Source organism: Rhinoraja longicauda, chromosome 10 (genome assembly GCF_053455715.1).
Source record: "Rhinoraja longicauda isolate Sanriku21f chromosome 10, sRhiLon1.1, whole genome shotgun sequence".
NCBI classification, from domain to species: Eukaryota; Metazoa; Chordata; class Chondrichthyes; order Rajiformes; family Arhynchobatidae; genus Rhinoraja; species Rhinoraja longicauda.
The window spans coordinates 28,040,831-28,058,026 of record NC_135962.1 but is presented as its reverse complement, the minus strand read 5'-3'; the positions used below and the strand labels follow the sequence as shown (position 1 = coordinate 28,058,026).

At 38.5% G+C, this 17,196-nt stretch overlaps 1 protein-coding gene across 10 annotated transcripts in view; it reads left to right on the top strand.

Annotated features, from left to right (window-relative positions):
- mark3a (MAP/microtubule affinity-regulating kinase 3a) overlaps window positions 1-16,605 on the top strand; it is a 96,254-nt gene extending 79,649 nt beyond the window's left edge. For 8 of the 10 annotated variants that reach the window (XM_078406514.1, XM_078406519.1, XM_078406517.1 and 5 more), the window contains 2 exons: window positions 13,469-13,513; window positions 15,099-16,605. In XM_078406514.1, coding sequence (XP_078262640.1) covers window positions 13,469-13,513; window positions 15,099-15,444 — 391 coding nt within the window. In that variant the 3' untranslated portion in view covers window positions 15,445-16,605. Of the gene's footprint in view, window positions 1-5,471; window positions 5,552-13,468; window positions 13,514-15,098 lie in introns of all 10 variants that reach the window. The other 2 variants (XM_078406520.1, XM_078406518.1) reach the window with 1 other exon arrangement.
- The last annotated feature ends 591 nt before the right edge of the window (window positions 16,606-17,196 follow it).

The window sequence follows — 17,196 nt, the reverse complement described above, 5'->3', positions numbered from 1 at the left end:
TAATCCTGAAATGTAACTAAGATTTTTCCAATTGTTTTAATAGCTGAGAATCACCCATTAGTTTCCTCATTTAGATGATATCCTTATCTACAGTTTTAACAAATCACTTTACAGATTATTTAATTAATTATGCTTACATTGAAAGAATTCAAAGTTCAGTTGTAGTACCAAGGACCCCACATCCTCCCAAAATAATAATTTTAATTTATATTACTTCAAAAAAAATAGATGAACAGTAACATTACACCTTTGTGGGGAAACAGCATTTGAAAATTAATAATCCAGACAATGTGTTCAAAACTACAAAGGCAGTTTGAGATTTTTCATTGTATTTTCATTTTCGGTATCTGTGTTGTAGCAAGGCCAGCATTTATTGCCCAGCCTTTGTTACCCTCAGGAAGCAGTGATGCTCTGCTCTGAACTTCTGCAATCCTTCTGGCAAAGCTACTCCAAAAACACTTTGTTTAATGTGTTTCAGAATTTAGATCCAGATTTCCAAGTCATCTGTCACATGTCATATGACAGAAACATATTTCCAAGTCAGGATTGTGCGTTGCTTAGAATAGTTGTGTTCCCATAAGCCTGAAGTCATTAGTGGTGGAAGTTGTGGGTATGGAAGGTGCTGTCAGAGTAGCTTAGGCAGGTAACTAATGGATTTTTGCAAAAGTATACGGTGCAGCCTTGCACAATATGTGCAGGTGATAGAGGAAATGAAAGGTTTGTGCCAAGATTCTTTAATATTGTACGAATTGCAGTCATTTGAGCAAGTATTTAATCACACTCCTATCTTGTGCCTTCTAGATGCTGAAAAGAGGGTGAGCCACAAGTAGTGTGGTGTAGCTAACTTCTGATCCCCACTTGTAGCCACTGTATTTATGTTGCATATCCAGTTGAGTTTCTGATTGTTGCGGTCCCTCAGGATCTTGATGTTGGACTCGGCACAATTAACACCACTGAATGCGTAAAGTTGGTTATTATTCTCTTTCTTGTTGGAGGTGGTAATTGTCTGGAAAATTTGTGGTACGGGTGGTATTTTAACTTATCAGCCAGGCTTCAGTGTTGCTTGCAGGTACGGACAGCTTCAGGTGCTGCATCTGAAATTGAACATTGTGAAATGGCCATCGAGCATTTTCACTCCTGACTTTATAATGGAAGGAGGGTCATAGAGAAGTAGCTGAAGATGGTTGGGCCTAGGTCACTACCCTGAGAAACCCCTTTGATGAGACTGGGATGATTGAGCTGAACGACGACACTTTATTCCTTTGTGTACGGCATGATTCCAGTATTAGAATTGGTTTCCCCATTGACTTCAGTTTAACCAAAGCTCATGAATGCCACCTTAGGTGAAATGCTCTCTTGATGTCATGAACACCCAGTTCCAGCTTTTGAATTCAGTTCCTTCGTCCATATTTGCACTAAGGTTATGATCATGTCTGGAGCCTTGTTTCAGTTTCACTGGAACTAATGCTAAGCATTGGTATAAGTGTGTAAGTTCCACTTGATAACACTTTTGAAGATTCCTTTCATTACTTTGCTGCTGATTGAGGGTCAGGTTATTAATTAGCTAGGTTGGATTTGTCCTGCTATTGGTTAACAAACATACCCAGGCAAATTCCAAATATTATTCACTTATAACCATGTCTCTGCAGTATTGCAACAAATTGTGTTGATGAGGGTCCATTAACATGAACATTTGTTTATTGTCTTCCTCCACCTAGTTACAATGGTACAGAATTTTGATGTCCCGGGTTCAATGGCTGCTATTGATGAGCTTGAAGTAACCATGGGTTTTTACAGAGAATTGTTGGACAAGTATCAATGGAAGTGATTGCTTGTCAATTTTGAAACCAACTCTCTTAAGTGACTTCCTGGTTAGCTTGTGTTCTCATAGGAGGCAATAGTGTCTGATTATTGCCGCGAGGTTATATTTCAACCAATTTTTACGTCTGGTTCATGTTTGAATTTAATATTTATGGGCGCTAATTTGTATGCATGTAGGTGGTGTGTAAAATTTCATAAGTCAAACATTCGTTGCTCAGGATAGCCTGTAAGTTTGCAGATGACACAAATTGCCGGTAGAGTAAATGCTGAAGAAGGTTGTCTAAGTTTACCATAGGATATAAACATAGCACAAAAAGTAAGGAAATTTGTGTTTGGTAGATTATTTCTTTGTTGTAACAATGCTTCTTGGCAATAAATCTTATACCGTTGGAAAGCCTGTTTATTTCCCTTTTAAATGGTGCCACATTTGTAAGGAACACGCATTTGTGGGATGAGCAGCAGAGCTGAGTATGTGGGTTGCGCCCATGAAAAATCTGCCAAATCTTCTCTGCCAATGCCAAACAGCTTATTCTGCCATTGACTCTTGTTCGGTGTTGTTAGGTGGATTGGATGATTGAAGTCTGAAGAAACAAGACATATTGGCAATTTAACAATTTATTCATTTAATAAACAGGAGCCTCAGTAGCGTGTGGAAGAACCATACACAGCAACAACAGCCTGGCACCTCCTCCTCATGCTGGTCACCACCCTGGTCACACACTGTTGTAGGATGGCATCCCATTCTTCAACCAGCATTTGTCGCAAGTCAGCCAACGTGGTTGTGTTGGTCACTCTGGCACGAACAGCACGCCCAAGCTGATCCCACAAGTGTTCAATGGGGTTGAGGTCAGGACTGCTGGCAGGCCATTCCATCCTCTCCACTCCCAAATTCTGGAGGTAGTCTCTGAGAAACCCTGCTCTGTGGGGGCGAGCATTGTCATCTTGGAGGATAGAGTTTGGTCCCAGACTGTGGAGATATGGGATTGCCACTGGTTGCAGAATCTCATCTCGATATCTCTCTGCATTGAGATTGCCTCCAATGATGACAAGCCTCGTTTTTCCAGTGAGGGAGATGCCGCCCCACACCATCACACTGCCTCCACCAAAAGATGTTACTCTATTGGTGCAGCATAGCGTTCTCCGCGTCTTCTCCACACTTTGACCCTGTGATCCAACTGCCGTAGGCAGAATCTGGACTCATCGCTGAACATAACGTTCCTCCACATGATCAGGTTCCAGTGCACGTGTTGCCGACACCAGCGCAAACGGGCCTGATGGTGAAGGGCAGTCATGGCAGGCTTCCTGGCAGCCCTATGAGACCGGAGATTGGCTGCGTGCAGTCTGTTCCGAATTGTCTGGGCAGAGAGCCGTCGGCCATATCGTCCTGCAAACCTTGACTGCAAATCTGTAGAAGACAGCCTACGGTTCCTAAGTGCTGACAGGGTGAGGAAACGGTCTTCTTCGGGTGTCGTCTTCTTGGGACGCCCACTTCGCGGCCTGTCTCTGACATCCCCCGTTATATGGAACTTGGCCTTCACTTTGGAGATGGTACTAGGGCTCACTCCAAATAATGCCGCAACTTGGTTTTGCGGAACACCAGCTTGAAGTTGCCCTATCGCACGGGCCCTATCCAAATCAGTCAAACGTGGCATGCCGATTCTTGGAGCAGACACCTACTGACCACTGTAGCAGGGCCCATGCTCACAGATGCTGCCAATCTGGTGCCAATCAGGCACCTGATTGTCAGCACCTGGGGGTACCAGAAGCTCAAAACAAGAGTCAATAGCAACAGCAGAATAAGCTGTTTGGCATTGGCAGAGAAGATTTGGCAAATTTTTCATGGGCGCAACCCATATACTCAGCTCTGCTGCTCATCCCACAAATGCATGTTCCTTACAAATGTGGCACCATTTAAAAGGGAAATAAACAGGCTTTCCAACGGTATAAGATTTATTGCCAAGAAGCATTGTTACAACAAAGAAATAATCTACCAAACACAAATTTCCTTACTTTTTGTGCTATGTTTAGATGAACTGAAAAAGTGGACATTAGAATGGCAGATGAAATTAAACTCAAACAAGTGAAAAATTATGCATCTTAGGATGTTAAACCAGGGCAGGACATACACACTGAATGGCAGGGTGCTTGGAAATGGTGTTGAACAGAGACCTAGGAGTATAAGTATATAGTTCCATGAAGGTTACACGCAGGTGGATCGAGAGATGAAGGTGGTGCATGGCATATATGCCTCCATCTGCAGTTACTGTTGTACCAATTGTTTGTCAAGCTGCACCTGGAATATTGTGTGAAGTTTTGGTGGTCAAACTACCGGAAAGATTAGATTAAGCCAGTATGGGTTCACAAGGATGTGACCAGATTGGAAAGCTTGAGTTATAAAGAGAGATTGGATAGATTAGGTCTGTTTTCCTGGAGCAAAGGAGGCTGAGAGATGACATGCTAGAGATACATAAAATTGGGAGAGGCGTAGGTAGGGAAGATAACCAGAGTCTGCTTCCCATAATAGTTGTGTCTAAAATGAGAGGGATTTATCCCTCTAAACGATATTTATGAATCTCGGAAAGCTTGATTTAACAATTCAACTGTTTTGTGGTCATCATTTTCATTGACTTGATTTTTTTTTTGTCTCTCCAGTCCTCTGGAATACCAGTCCTATTATTAAACAACTACATCGTCACCACATCTTTTAATTCATTGCTTAATTAAAATTCTAGTGTCAGTGAAAGTTGCCAGGAAGTTATCAAAGGCCAACAACTACATCATCACCACATCCTTTAATTCTGTGCTTTATAAAATTTCTAGTATCAATGAAAGTTGTCAGAAAGTTATCAAAGGCTAACTGATTCATTAATGTGCCTTCAGGAATTGTTTATTCTGTCTTCCTCTGTACTTAAATCTGGTTGCCTGCTGAAGAGGCCTCGCAATTTACTTAATTATATCAATCTGCTGAGAAGGTTAACCATTCATCAGCGCAGCAAAAGTTGGACAAATGCTAACCTAGTCAGTGACACCATGAACTAAGAATTGGTTATCTTTAATTCAATCAAGTACAAGGTGCTTTGGACAAGGATTCTTAGAATAATTCATCAAGAGCTTCACAGCCATTAAAAAATATATATAGTAATTGTTAGAAAAATACAGGAGCCATTGTAAACCAATATTTTGCAACTTAGTAATGAGGTACATGAATGATTAATGTTTTCGGTGATGCTGGTTTTCTCCTATTTCAATTTATGGTAATAAAAGTGAATTACTTTGAGTTCTGAATAAAAGTCGAGGAAAGCAAAGACAGACATGATGGAAGGCAGGATTTCTTTTCCTCTAAAGGCATAAATAGATGCATTTTCATTAGCACTTGATGGATAGTGAAAAATACAATGTTTATTTAGTGTTACAATATTATTTCCCTGCTTCCCAACTGTATGTTCAACATTGAAAACTATTGAAGAATATTACAGTTTCGAATGGGAACCTAGATCATCTTTGGTCAGTGATGAGGAAGTTGGATTCATTTAGTTATTCTAATTTACTTGTAGATAACGAAATAGGAACATCAGCACATGTGCTGATTTCTGTCAGACTGATTAATCTACATGTGCAGTTTAATTCTCCAACATTTTTCCTCTTCTCAGGGTCACTATTGACCCATCAAAACGGCAGACTGCGAACAAATCAGTGCCCGCAAATACTTCACAAGGATCAAAGACTGTTAGTAAGTCTTCAGTCTCTAAATCTTTCCTCCTCATAGCATTTATTTCTGAACTTTTTTTTAATCATAAATACTTACAAACCCTGTATTATGTTTGGAATTCCTCTTCTCTTCTAGATCTGAGTTCAGAAATATATTTCCCACAGTCTAATGAATGCAGTAGCTGAAGATTAGTTAAATTTAAATGATTTATACAGAATTATTTTGATTGATCCAAAAAATACATCAGATTATGATATTTTAGAATTAAGAAATACCCTATCTGAAATTTGATTTAAATTAATTGGTTTCCTTATTTATTTATATGTTAGCTTTGGATTGTTAAATACCTCAAAACTTGTTTTCTGTGCTGAAAAGCATTCTTCATTTCAGCATGCTGTTTATCCTATTTTATTCTGTTTGAATGTGAAAGCTAATCAAAAGGACAGTTACGTGTTGGACCACATTTAAAATATAATTTCAGTAAAATTTCAGTAATATAATTTCAGTAAAATTGAGTAATTAAATATTTATTGCATAAGACTCCTGTGATTAATAAGGAAATATTTCAGGATACAATTAATTTTTCATTGTTAATTTAAAAATATTGCATGTAGTGTTCACGCAGTAGGAGGAAGTCTGGGTTTGATTTCTTTTTACCCTCTAATGCATTGTAAAATTAATGTTTTCTTTAAATTATGGCACCTAATATCATTTGATGACTGTTAACGCACAATCAATTTGCAGCATTGTATGTAAGACAATTAACTGTTTTGAACTTGGATATAAGAACTTTAGTTATGCTATTTTTTTCAGCATTCCTTTACATTATTTGCAGATTTCCTTTCTTTCCTGTGTTTAGTAGTGGCCATTGTAATTATTTTTGCTAGACTAAATACATAGGATGTACTGATATTGATAAAATAGTCATGTTCTTTTGTCTCAAGTTGTTTTGGTAGCTAAATCTAAATGTTAAATCGCACTGCACAGCTATTGAGCCTTTTCAATTTGTTGCAGTTGAGGCATTTTGTTGTGCTCATGAGGTCCTTTTTTGTTGAAAATGCTTGAGGGAAATAGTATTTTTAGCTGAACTTGAAATTAAGCATTAGTCACAGATAGTCACTTAAAGTAAACCTTTAAAGTGGATTTGAATACACAGTGCAAATTCACATTTCTAACAAGCTCAATGAAAACTAACAACTAAGTTTAAATGAATACATTTTGTCGTTGTTTAAATCTATTGTGCGCAAATGCTCCATCTCATAATGGGCAATTACAAATCTAATTCCTGCAAAGATATACCAGTACGTTCAATCTCTGGCTCTGTAGGAAAGATGTGCATTGTGGTGGTAAAACTGATGGAGGTGTTAAAATGAAGGGGCAGTAATCCTCTTGTAACAAAGATAAGATAAAAAAAAGGTCCTCTATCATCTTATTAATCAACTACTGGAATTTTAGTGATACAGAGTTTGAAATATACAATTTTGTTATGCTTTATTAATTCCAAAGAAAAAAATTAAACGTAATGCCTCCCAGTGATTTAATTATTAGTCTAATCGCAGGTTTGAATAACAGAACACCCATTAATCTCCCATATGTGTTAGTAAATATTACATACTGTGGATGTATAGCTGTTAAATTTGAACTAGTTTTCCAAAAAAAATGGTTTGCTTCGTTTGTAAGCAATCTCTAGTCTAATAAATCAAAAGCTTTAACATCTATTGGCAGATTAGGCTTACATTATCTTTTTCATCGTTATGGCAAATCAATTTTAAGAGTGCTTCAGTTGGAAGTTTTTAAATATACTAAAATATCTATTATTGTTCTAAATTTGTAGTATGTGTTTTATGCCATGATATCAAAACAACATTGGATGCAGTCAAAACCTTGCTTATTTTTTGGTTTAAAATCAGTAACCACTGAAATCCAAAAACCCAAATGATTTAACAGTTGAATTTGGTGCCAGCATGTATTGATCCGTTCACATCTGTGCTCATTTTACATGTTGTATTTGAAAGAGGAGATGATGTTGGAGATGTAACGGGAAAGAAAGCAGGAAGTACCAAATATATTGCGTAAAAATGTGCTTTATCTTAAACTTTTAGTTTTCTTTTAGAGGAAAATTTGACTTGACATTTACAGTGTAATGTGTGATTTAAATTATCGTTTTCAGCTTCTATTAATGGCACTGCTGGATTTTCTGTGTTTCAAATTCATCTTCTCCAGCATTTTATTTCTACTCACCTTTTACGTTAATTATTTTTAATTTTTTAACATGATTATTTTGTAGTGCTGCTTAATGTTTTGAAGACTGAAGGGTTTTCATAAATTATGAATCTATGGGATTCTTATGCCCGAATTTCTGAATTGTGCAACAAGTAATGAGATAGATTTCTAGTGTCCTAATAGACAAGGATTCTGTTAATACAAAACCAAAGTCCTGAGCATGGTGGAAATATGAAATAAAACCAAATGCTGGAAATGATTTTAGGACGTAGAGGAAAACTTGTGTTAGTAATTCAGGTCAAGATTTAATTTTTCCTCCACTGATGAAAAAATAATGGCCAAAATGTTTAGATTTTTGATGTCTTCAGTTCATCTTATTTAAAGAACTCTTCATACACTTCTTTAAGGAGTAACGTTCATCTTCCTCTAAAGGGATATGTTACAACCTTTGTCATCTTCAGTTCTGTTCAGAATCTCATATCCCCTTCATTACAAAACACTCCTTTTCTTCTCTCTAATGTTACCCACTCATGTTCTAATCTCAGCCCATCAGCTGCTGAAAATCTCATTCATGTCTTTGGCTCCTCCAGACTTGTATTTTAATGCTGCACTAGTTAGCCTCCCATCCTCCACAAACAAAAAATAGGGCATTTGAAATCCCACTGCCTGTGTCATATTTCGCAGCAGGTCATCTTCACCACTTTTCACTGACGTGTTCATTTCCAATCTCCCAGTATCTCATTTAAAATGATTAACTCTTCATTGGGTTTTGAATATTGAATTGCTTCTATCTCTCTTTGTTTCAACCTCTAGCCTAACCTCAAAATTGTCCATTCTTGGGCACTGAACAGTTGTGCTTTTTTTTCTCCTGCATTCCTGTCGAACCCATTGTTGAGGAGGAGTAGGAAAAAAAAATGGCAGATGCTGGTTTAAATCGAAGGTAGACACAAAATGCTGGAGTAACTCAGCGGGTCAGGCAACATCTCGGGAGAGAAGGAATGGGTGATGTTTCAGGTCGAGACCCTTCTTCAAATCTCATTGTTGACATGATTTCGTAAAGTTCAGCAGGAAAAACAGGCCATAACTCATAACAAGAGGAGTTGAGTATAGGAGCAAAGAGGTCCTTCTGCAGTTGTACAGAGCCCTAGTGAGACCGCACCTGGAGTACTGTGTGCAGTTTTGGTCTCCAAATTTAAGGAAGGATATTCTTGCTATTGAGGGCGTGCAGCGTAGGTTTACTAGGTTAATTCCAGGAATGGCGGGACTGTCATATGTTGAAAGACTGGAGCGACTAGGCTTGTATACACTGGAATTTAGAAGGATGAGAGGAGATCTTATAGGAACGTATAAGATTATTAAGGGGTTGGACACGTTAGAGGCAGGAAACATGTTCCCAATGTTGGGGGAGTCCAGAACAAGGGGCCACAGTTTAAGAATATGGGGTAGGCCATTTAGAACTGAGATGAGGAAAAACTTTTTCAGTCGAGAGTTGTGAATCGGTGGAATTCTCTGCCTCAGAATGCAGTGGAGGCCATTTCTCTGAATGCATTCAAGAGAGAGCTAGATAGAGCTCTTAAGGATAGCGGAGTCAGGGGGTATGGGGAGAAGGCAGGAACGGGGCACTGATTGAGAATGATCAGCCATAATCACATTGAATGGCGGTGCTGGCTCAAAGGGCCAGATGGCCTCCTCCTACACCTATTGTCTATTGTCTATAATAGATCAAATGAAACATTGCCTCGCTTTGCCACTCCACAAAAGCAGCCTAAGTTGCAGATTATTTGTAGAAATTAGAACTTATGCTTTTCTATTTTCCCTTTGCATGTTTTTTTTAAATGGCAAGAAAAGTGAAAATATTGAATCTCACAAGAGGTGGGACTACTTGCATCTGAGTCCTGGAAAGTTAACATGCAAATATGGGTTGGAGATATTTCATTGCTCAGGTCCAAGTTTTCCCCATCAGATTTAAACATGCAAAGTGGGTTTTGGTACAATTTTGGACATTAAAAAAAAAGAGGGGAATTAAGTATAGTGCAGAAGCGTGAAGTTGAGTTGGATGATCATTCAAATAATAATTGCTTTGAAGGCTTTCATAACCTCACACTTATCCACATTAAACTGCATCTGCCATGCATCCGCCCATTCACACAACCTGTCCAAGTCACCCTGCAACCTTATAACATCTTCCTTACAGTTCACACTACCACCCAGCTTTGTATCATCTGCAAATTTGCTAATGGTACTTTTAATCCCTTCATCCAAGTCATTAATGTATATTGTAAATAGCTGCGGTCCCAGCACCGAGCCTTGCGGTACCCCACTAGTTACTGCCTGCCATTCTGAAAGGGACCCATTTATCCCCACTCTTTGCTTTCTGTCTGTCAACCAATTTTCTATCCATGTCAGTACCCTACCTCCAATACCATGTGCTCTAATTTTGCCCACTAATCTCCTATGTGGAACCTTGTCAAAGGCTTTCTGAAAGTCAAGGTACACCACATCCACCGGCTCTCCCGTCAATTTTCCTAGTTACATCCTCAAAGAATTCCAGAAGATTAGTCAAGCATGATTTCCCCTTCGTAAATCCATGCTGACTCGGAACAATCCTGTTACTACTATCCAAATGCTCTGCAATTTCGTCTTTTATAATTGACTCCAGCATCTTCCCCACCAATGATGTCAGACTAACTGGTCTATAATTTCCCGTTGTCTCTCTCCCTCCTTTCTTAAAAAGTGGGACAACATTAGCTACCCTCCAATCCACAGGAACTGATCCTGAATCTATAGAACATTGGAAAATGATCACCAATGCGTCCACCTCCCCTCTCACACTGGTCACAATTGGCCCTGACCTTACTCCCTTATCCCTTCTAGAACTTCCCTCCCCATTCATTCGAGAGTCCTTTGCAATTTCTCCTGTATTCGCTTCCCCTTTAACTCTATCTCCATATTCCCGGTTTGTCAACCCCTCCCCCCCACTACTTAGTTTAAAGCCACACTTGTAGCACTAGCAAACCTACCTGCCAGAATGTTGGTCCCCCTGCTGTTAAGGTGTAACCCGTCCCTTTTGTACAGGTCACCTTTACCCCAGAAGTGATCCCAGTGGTCTAGAAATCTGAATCCCTGCTCCCTGCACCAGCCCCTCAGCCATACATTCATATCCCCGATCTCTCTATTCCTGCCCTCACCAGCAAGAGGTACAGGTAGCAGTGCAGAGACAACCACCTTCGACGTCCTACTTCTCAGTCTTCTTCCTAACTCTCTAAACTCACGTCGCAGTATCTCCTTCCTCTTCCTCCCGACGTCGTTCGTGCCCACGTGCACAACTACTTCCAGTTGATCGCCTTCCCTCGCTAGGATGTTCTGAAGCCGCTCCGTGATGTCTTGAACCCTGGCACCAGGGAGGCAACAGACCATCCTCGAGTCCCGCCTGCCGCCACAGAATCTACTGTCCGTACCTCGGACAATGGAGTCACCCACTACTATGGCTCTTCCTTTTGCAGTAACTGGGAAAATGTAGAAATTTGGCACGGAAATTGCAGAGAAAGAAAAGGTGGGAAGAACAATGGGGATATATGTGATGGAGTAGAGATAAAGAAAAAAATAACGACTGATGAATCCTTGTTAAGAAAGTAACCTATCCAGGAAATTTGCAAATTGAGTGAGAACAGAGAAGAAAGACGTACACAAACCATGATGTAACTATGAGATACAGAAACCGGCTTTTGTTGGAAATTTGGATTAAAGGACAAAGCAGGGAAAGCCCATCAAATTGGACAGCATTGTAGAGCAGGAAAAACTGATTTACATGAAACACCCACATAGAAACATAGAAAATAGGTGCATGAGTAGGCCATTCGGCCCTTCGAGCCTGCACCGCCATTCAATATGATCATGGCTGATCATCCAGCTCAGTAGCCTGTACCTGCCTTCTCTCCATACCCCCTGATCCCTTTAGCAAAAAGGGCCACATCTAACTCCCTAAACGTGACTCCCATATCCGAGGAAAGATGTGCTGGCTCTGGAGAGGGTCCAGAGGAGGTTTACAAGGACGATCCCGGGAACAAGTGGGTTAACACATGATGAGTGTTTGACGGCACTGGGCCTGTACTCACTGGAGTTTAGAAGGATGAGGGGGGAACCTCATTGAAATGTACAGAATAGTGAAAGGCTTGGATAGAGTGGATGTGGGGAGGATGTTTCCATTAGTGGGAGAGTCTAGGATTAGAGGTCATAGCCTCAGAATTAAAGGACGTTCCTTTAAGGAGAGGTTTTTTTTTAGTCAGAGGGTGGTGAATCTGTAGAATTCTTTGCCATAGAAGACTGTGGAGGCCAAGTCAACAGATATTTTTAAAGCAGAGATTGATAGATTCTTGATTATTACGGTTGTCAGGGGTTATGGGGAGAAGGCAGGAGAATGGGGTGAGGAGGGAGAGATAGATCAGCCGTGATTGAATGGCGGAGCAGACTTGATGGGCCGAATGGCCTAATTCTGCTCCTATCACTTATGACCTTATGATGCATCTGTGAAATGGAAAAGGCTCGATTGTAATCATGCATTGTCCTTCCGCTGACTGGATAGCGCGCAACAAAAGCTTTTCACCGCACCTCAACAAACTAAGCTGAGAATAATCTATTGAGATCTTTGGAGTGTCTCTCCATAGTCCCCTAGCTGGTAAAGACCTCTAGAATATTGCAGCAGCATTACTCTGCAGATCCGAGGCTGAATGAGAAAGCTACTAGAAGAAATAGTTAGGATTTGGGAGTGTTCGAAGTGTTCGGTGAGTGCTGATTCAAGACGTCCATGACAGATGCTTTAAAAATACCTAAAGCCCCCAAATTGCAGAAAATCAATTGAAATGTTTCACAATACTTTAGCCTACAATGGCAAAAAGCTTTTAGTTGGTCTATTTCGGCTATATTAAAACCATTTCTAAAGGCCTCAAATCCATTAAGTAATTTACAGTGGTGGAAAGAATGGGAAGAAAAATAATATTTTCACATATCCTTGGAGGCTTTTAGCACAGATTTATCTTCCATTCAAAAAGTCCGAATACTGATCCTTGCAGTGCCCACGATTTATTGTTTGCCATCCTCAAATTATCCATTTACTCCTATACTTTTTTCCCCCAGCTAATTAATTATTGGTCTCTGCTGCACCCATCAATAACATGAGCTTATAACATTTTGTGTAATTATCTTCTGTCTGCTACCTTACAGGTGAATTTTCTCAAAATATATTGTGTGACTACTATCAAAAAAAGGGAAAATCCTGGAAACACTCTGCTAGTTCTGATGAAAGATTTCCAACTTGAAATGTTGGCGTTGTTTCTCTTTTGCTTGATGTAGCTTGACCAGCTGGGTGTTTCCAACATTTTCTGCTTTTATTTCAGATTTCCAGCATTTCCTGTGTTTTGATTTCCATTTATTCTCTAGTTGTGAGATACATAATTGTTGTAGTAAACACTTCAGTTGGCCTATTTGTAGAAAATTATAAATCAGATATGCCATTAAAGAATAGAATGATTTAAAAAAATATTTCATATTGAAAGTGTGATTATACAGAATTGTCTTTGTCACACAAAATTGCATGTTTTCTGTCTGTATTCCATATCATGTTCTTTGTCATCTTGGTATGCGACAGACTAAGTTTCATAGGTTTAAGAATTTTCTTCTTCTTTTACTCACTTGTGCTTTTGGATTGCTTTCACCGAGGGTCCCAACTGAACCTGAGAGAAACGGGAGATTTGAGGGCTCAAGGTGAGAATACATATGTTTAGCAAATTTATCACAGTGCAACTAAAAGCTGCCTTTCAAAATGAGTGTGCCTTTTTTCACAATAAACCTTTGTTGTAAATGCTGATGTCTTTGATCAGATTGTTGAAATATTGACTATATCACCAACTAGAGGATTAGTTCAATCTATGTTAAATAAGGATATTTAATTACATTTGTAAACATTTTCTCATCCCTTTCAACATGTGGTGATATTGAGAACCAGTCACTCTTGGTGAATGCTGAGAAAAGTAAGCAGAAATTTGGCACTGGGAGCTAAAGATTGGTTAGTTGTACGTAGCAGACATATCAGCTGGTACCCAGCCAACAGATCTGCTTTGCACCACAGCAATGCTAACAAAAAGCTAGCTGGTTTGGTTCAACAAAAGGAATTTGAAGGGGTAAATTTGCCACACAGTTGGTAAGGAGTAGATCATTTATAACAAAGTTTGAAAATACTGTATATTGTTTTTGGAATAGTTGGGAATTGAGGGATGTGAGGATACAGCAGGGAAATAGTGTCGAGGTGAAAGTCTGGCCATTACTTTGTTGAATGGTAGGGCATTCTCAGTTTGCTTCTTGCATTCAAATCCAAATAACAATTTACCTGGAAGGCATTGAATGGGTGGCCGTGCATGTCAGATGCCTGAAAAGATTATTTTGCTGATTAAATTTTTTATTTTTTTTAAATTCTGCTTTCACTGATATTTGATTCTCACTAATATACAATTTTTAAAATAAATCTAACCTGCTTCTGGGTGCGTGGGACTGCCTTTGTGATGGTTACCAGGTATTGGCTCTGCAGCTCCACCTTATGGACACCTTCGTTTTCTTTACATTTATGTTGAACTGTACTTTTGAAAATATTTGGTAATCATAAAGATATCAGAATTCAGATTTTTTAATGCAATGCTCCGTTCTCTTTATTTTTATGCACAAATGCAATACTTAGACTTGCAGTTCATGCTGCACCACCACATGTGCAGGACTCATGCATTTGTCACTGCTATTCTTTGCACTTTGATATGCACTACTATGTTCTCATGAAGAGAGCTGTCTGTGCTTTTGAAGTTCCATAGAGTTCAGCTTCCTGGAGAACACACTTTTAACGATAGGAGATGCAAATTCTAATGATATGGGATTCATGTTCCTCAAGCAAAGCATATTAAATTTAAGCTGTTCTCAAGGATCTAACCGATATTTAAAACATGTTTCAACTTCCTTTTGTGTGAGTGTGAAGATGTACTTTATGGAATACGAAGCTGCCAGCTAAAAGTGATTTGAATTAGTTTCAGTGATTCCAGATATACTGCTCTACTGGCATTGATGTGTAGATGCTGCAACAAAAAAAAACTTTATAGCTTTATAAATTTACAATTAAATTAATTCTTGCAATATTTTCATAGTGTTAAGAAATGAGAGAGGGCTGTAAAACTAATCCCAGCTTCTATCTGATCCATTTTTGTTGACAGATTTTGACTATTTATGAAAAAAATAAGTAAAGGGATAGGAGCAATATAATGTCGATTGGTATTCTAATGTTTTGTTGCCCAAACTTTTTTGTTTTCAGTCGCAATGTATCTGGGGATCAAAAAGACGAAATCAAAGAAGCAAAACCCCGTTCACTTAGATTTACCTGGAGTATGAAAACAACGAGTTCCATGGATTCCAATGACATGATGAAGGAGATCAGAAAGGTCCTTGATGCAAACAATTGTGATTATGAACAACGTGAGCGTTTCTTGCTCTTCTGTGTCCATGGCGATGGACACGCAGAGAATCTTGTCCAGTGGGAGATGGAGGTTTGCAAACTGCCAAGACTGTCACTTAATGGAGTTCGATTTAAGCGAATATCAGGAACATCCATAGCTTTCAAAAATATTGCTTCCAAAATTGCCAATGAATTAAGGCTGTAAAATATGGTTAAGTTATAATTTCTTAAATAACATTTCATGAGTGTTTTTTTTTCAGAACACTGGTGGAAATTTACTGAAGAAAATGTATAGGATAATGCTTACGCAATAACTCTGTAACTTCAGATCATGGTATTATAAGAGAGTGGAAATTCTCGTGGGTGGGATGAGCGGTTGGGGGAGTGAATAAATTTTTGTTTTAAGAAGTGCACTACAACATTCTAAACAGTTTGCCCCTTCATCTCAGTTACTTAATATGTTTGTTATTAGCTTAGAGTCTGTGAAACAAACTGAAATTCTATGTAAGTATGATCCCTGTATTTAAGAAAAAATGTTTAATGAAAGAAATTCCAGTTAAAATCCAGTTGAATGTGGGACATGGAGATACTCATGTGCTTTAATCCTGCATATCTTCCCTCCTTGGTACTGATTCAGGTGCTTAGCTTTTCAATGATAATGCATTGTAAGAAACAAATAAACTCATTTTTCATCAACTGTGTTTAATGATCTTCAGACAGTTGAGGTGTACCAAGTAGTTTCATCAAACAATATACTACATAATGAGCAAGTTCTGCAAATGAAAGAAAATACCAGATGTATTTAGGCCTATTAATGATATTAATTACCTGTGTTAAACCAGAAGTGCTGTGATTTGGAAATGATTTGCGTTCTATAAATCACAGATATTAAACCACACTTAGGGTTTCTCTACTGTGGAAAATATCACCATCTATGACTGGTTCCTTGATCAATTAGGGCATCAATTATATAATTATTTTGGTTTCTTTACAACAAAGCTTAGATCAGAAACAGTTTTGTTCTGCCATTCTTTATTTAGCTGTAATTATTGTTAATATTGAAAATGATTGGTCCTCCACACATATTAGCTCAGTAAAAATGTTTGAGTTTGTAATTTAACTGTTGGGCCCTATGGGACAATATTCACTAAAGTATGCATTTTGTTTTCCTTTCAAGCTGTCCGCAATGTCCTTTGGAATGTAAATAATGTAACTTAGTTTTGCAGATAGCATCATATTGTTATACAATTTGTTTTCCATTTTTTTTTAATGTTCTGTAATGACCAGGAGTTATGAAATCAATGTAAGTTGTCTGCATTTCAGGTTCACTGATCTCTTCATTAAAGGAACAAAACAAAAAAATGTATTTCTGCAATCTCACAGATGACTCAATTACTCATAAAGGATCCACGCAGTTATGTCAATGGATTGAGTGCATATATTTAATTTCATAGTTTTCTTTTTACAAAAGTAGTTCCATGGAAAAACATTGCTGATTACCCTACTATCAAGAAAAACAGCATATCGGAAAAGGTGCAAAACCAAGTTGGTGAAACAAAAGCTCCAGTCTTTTTTGCAATTTTATCACTCATTTTGGAAATCCTTGTTTACTCTAAAATAAACATTTCTAATCGTCAAACAGCAGGAAGCGCACGGTATTTGATCATATTTTTGTAGCGTGGCCCCATTTCTCCAGCTTTGCAATATGTCAATGTTGTCCCCTGCCGGCATTGATTTTTGTTCTGTAAAAATAGATTGTATAATTGTAAGCAGGTCAGCTCTCAGCTGAAAATCAATGCATCCAGTTGTCATTCTCTGATAATTTGGATAAATATGCTTGATTTTACTTTTATTTTTAGTTACAAAAAGCACAGCAAACTGAAATGGGAGCCTTGAAGGACCAATGAATTTACTTGATTACCAAATGCCATATTCATATCTTCCATTGGCTTCCTGC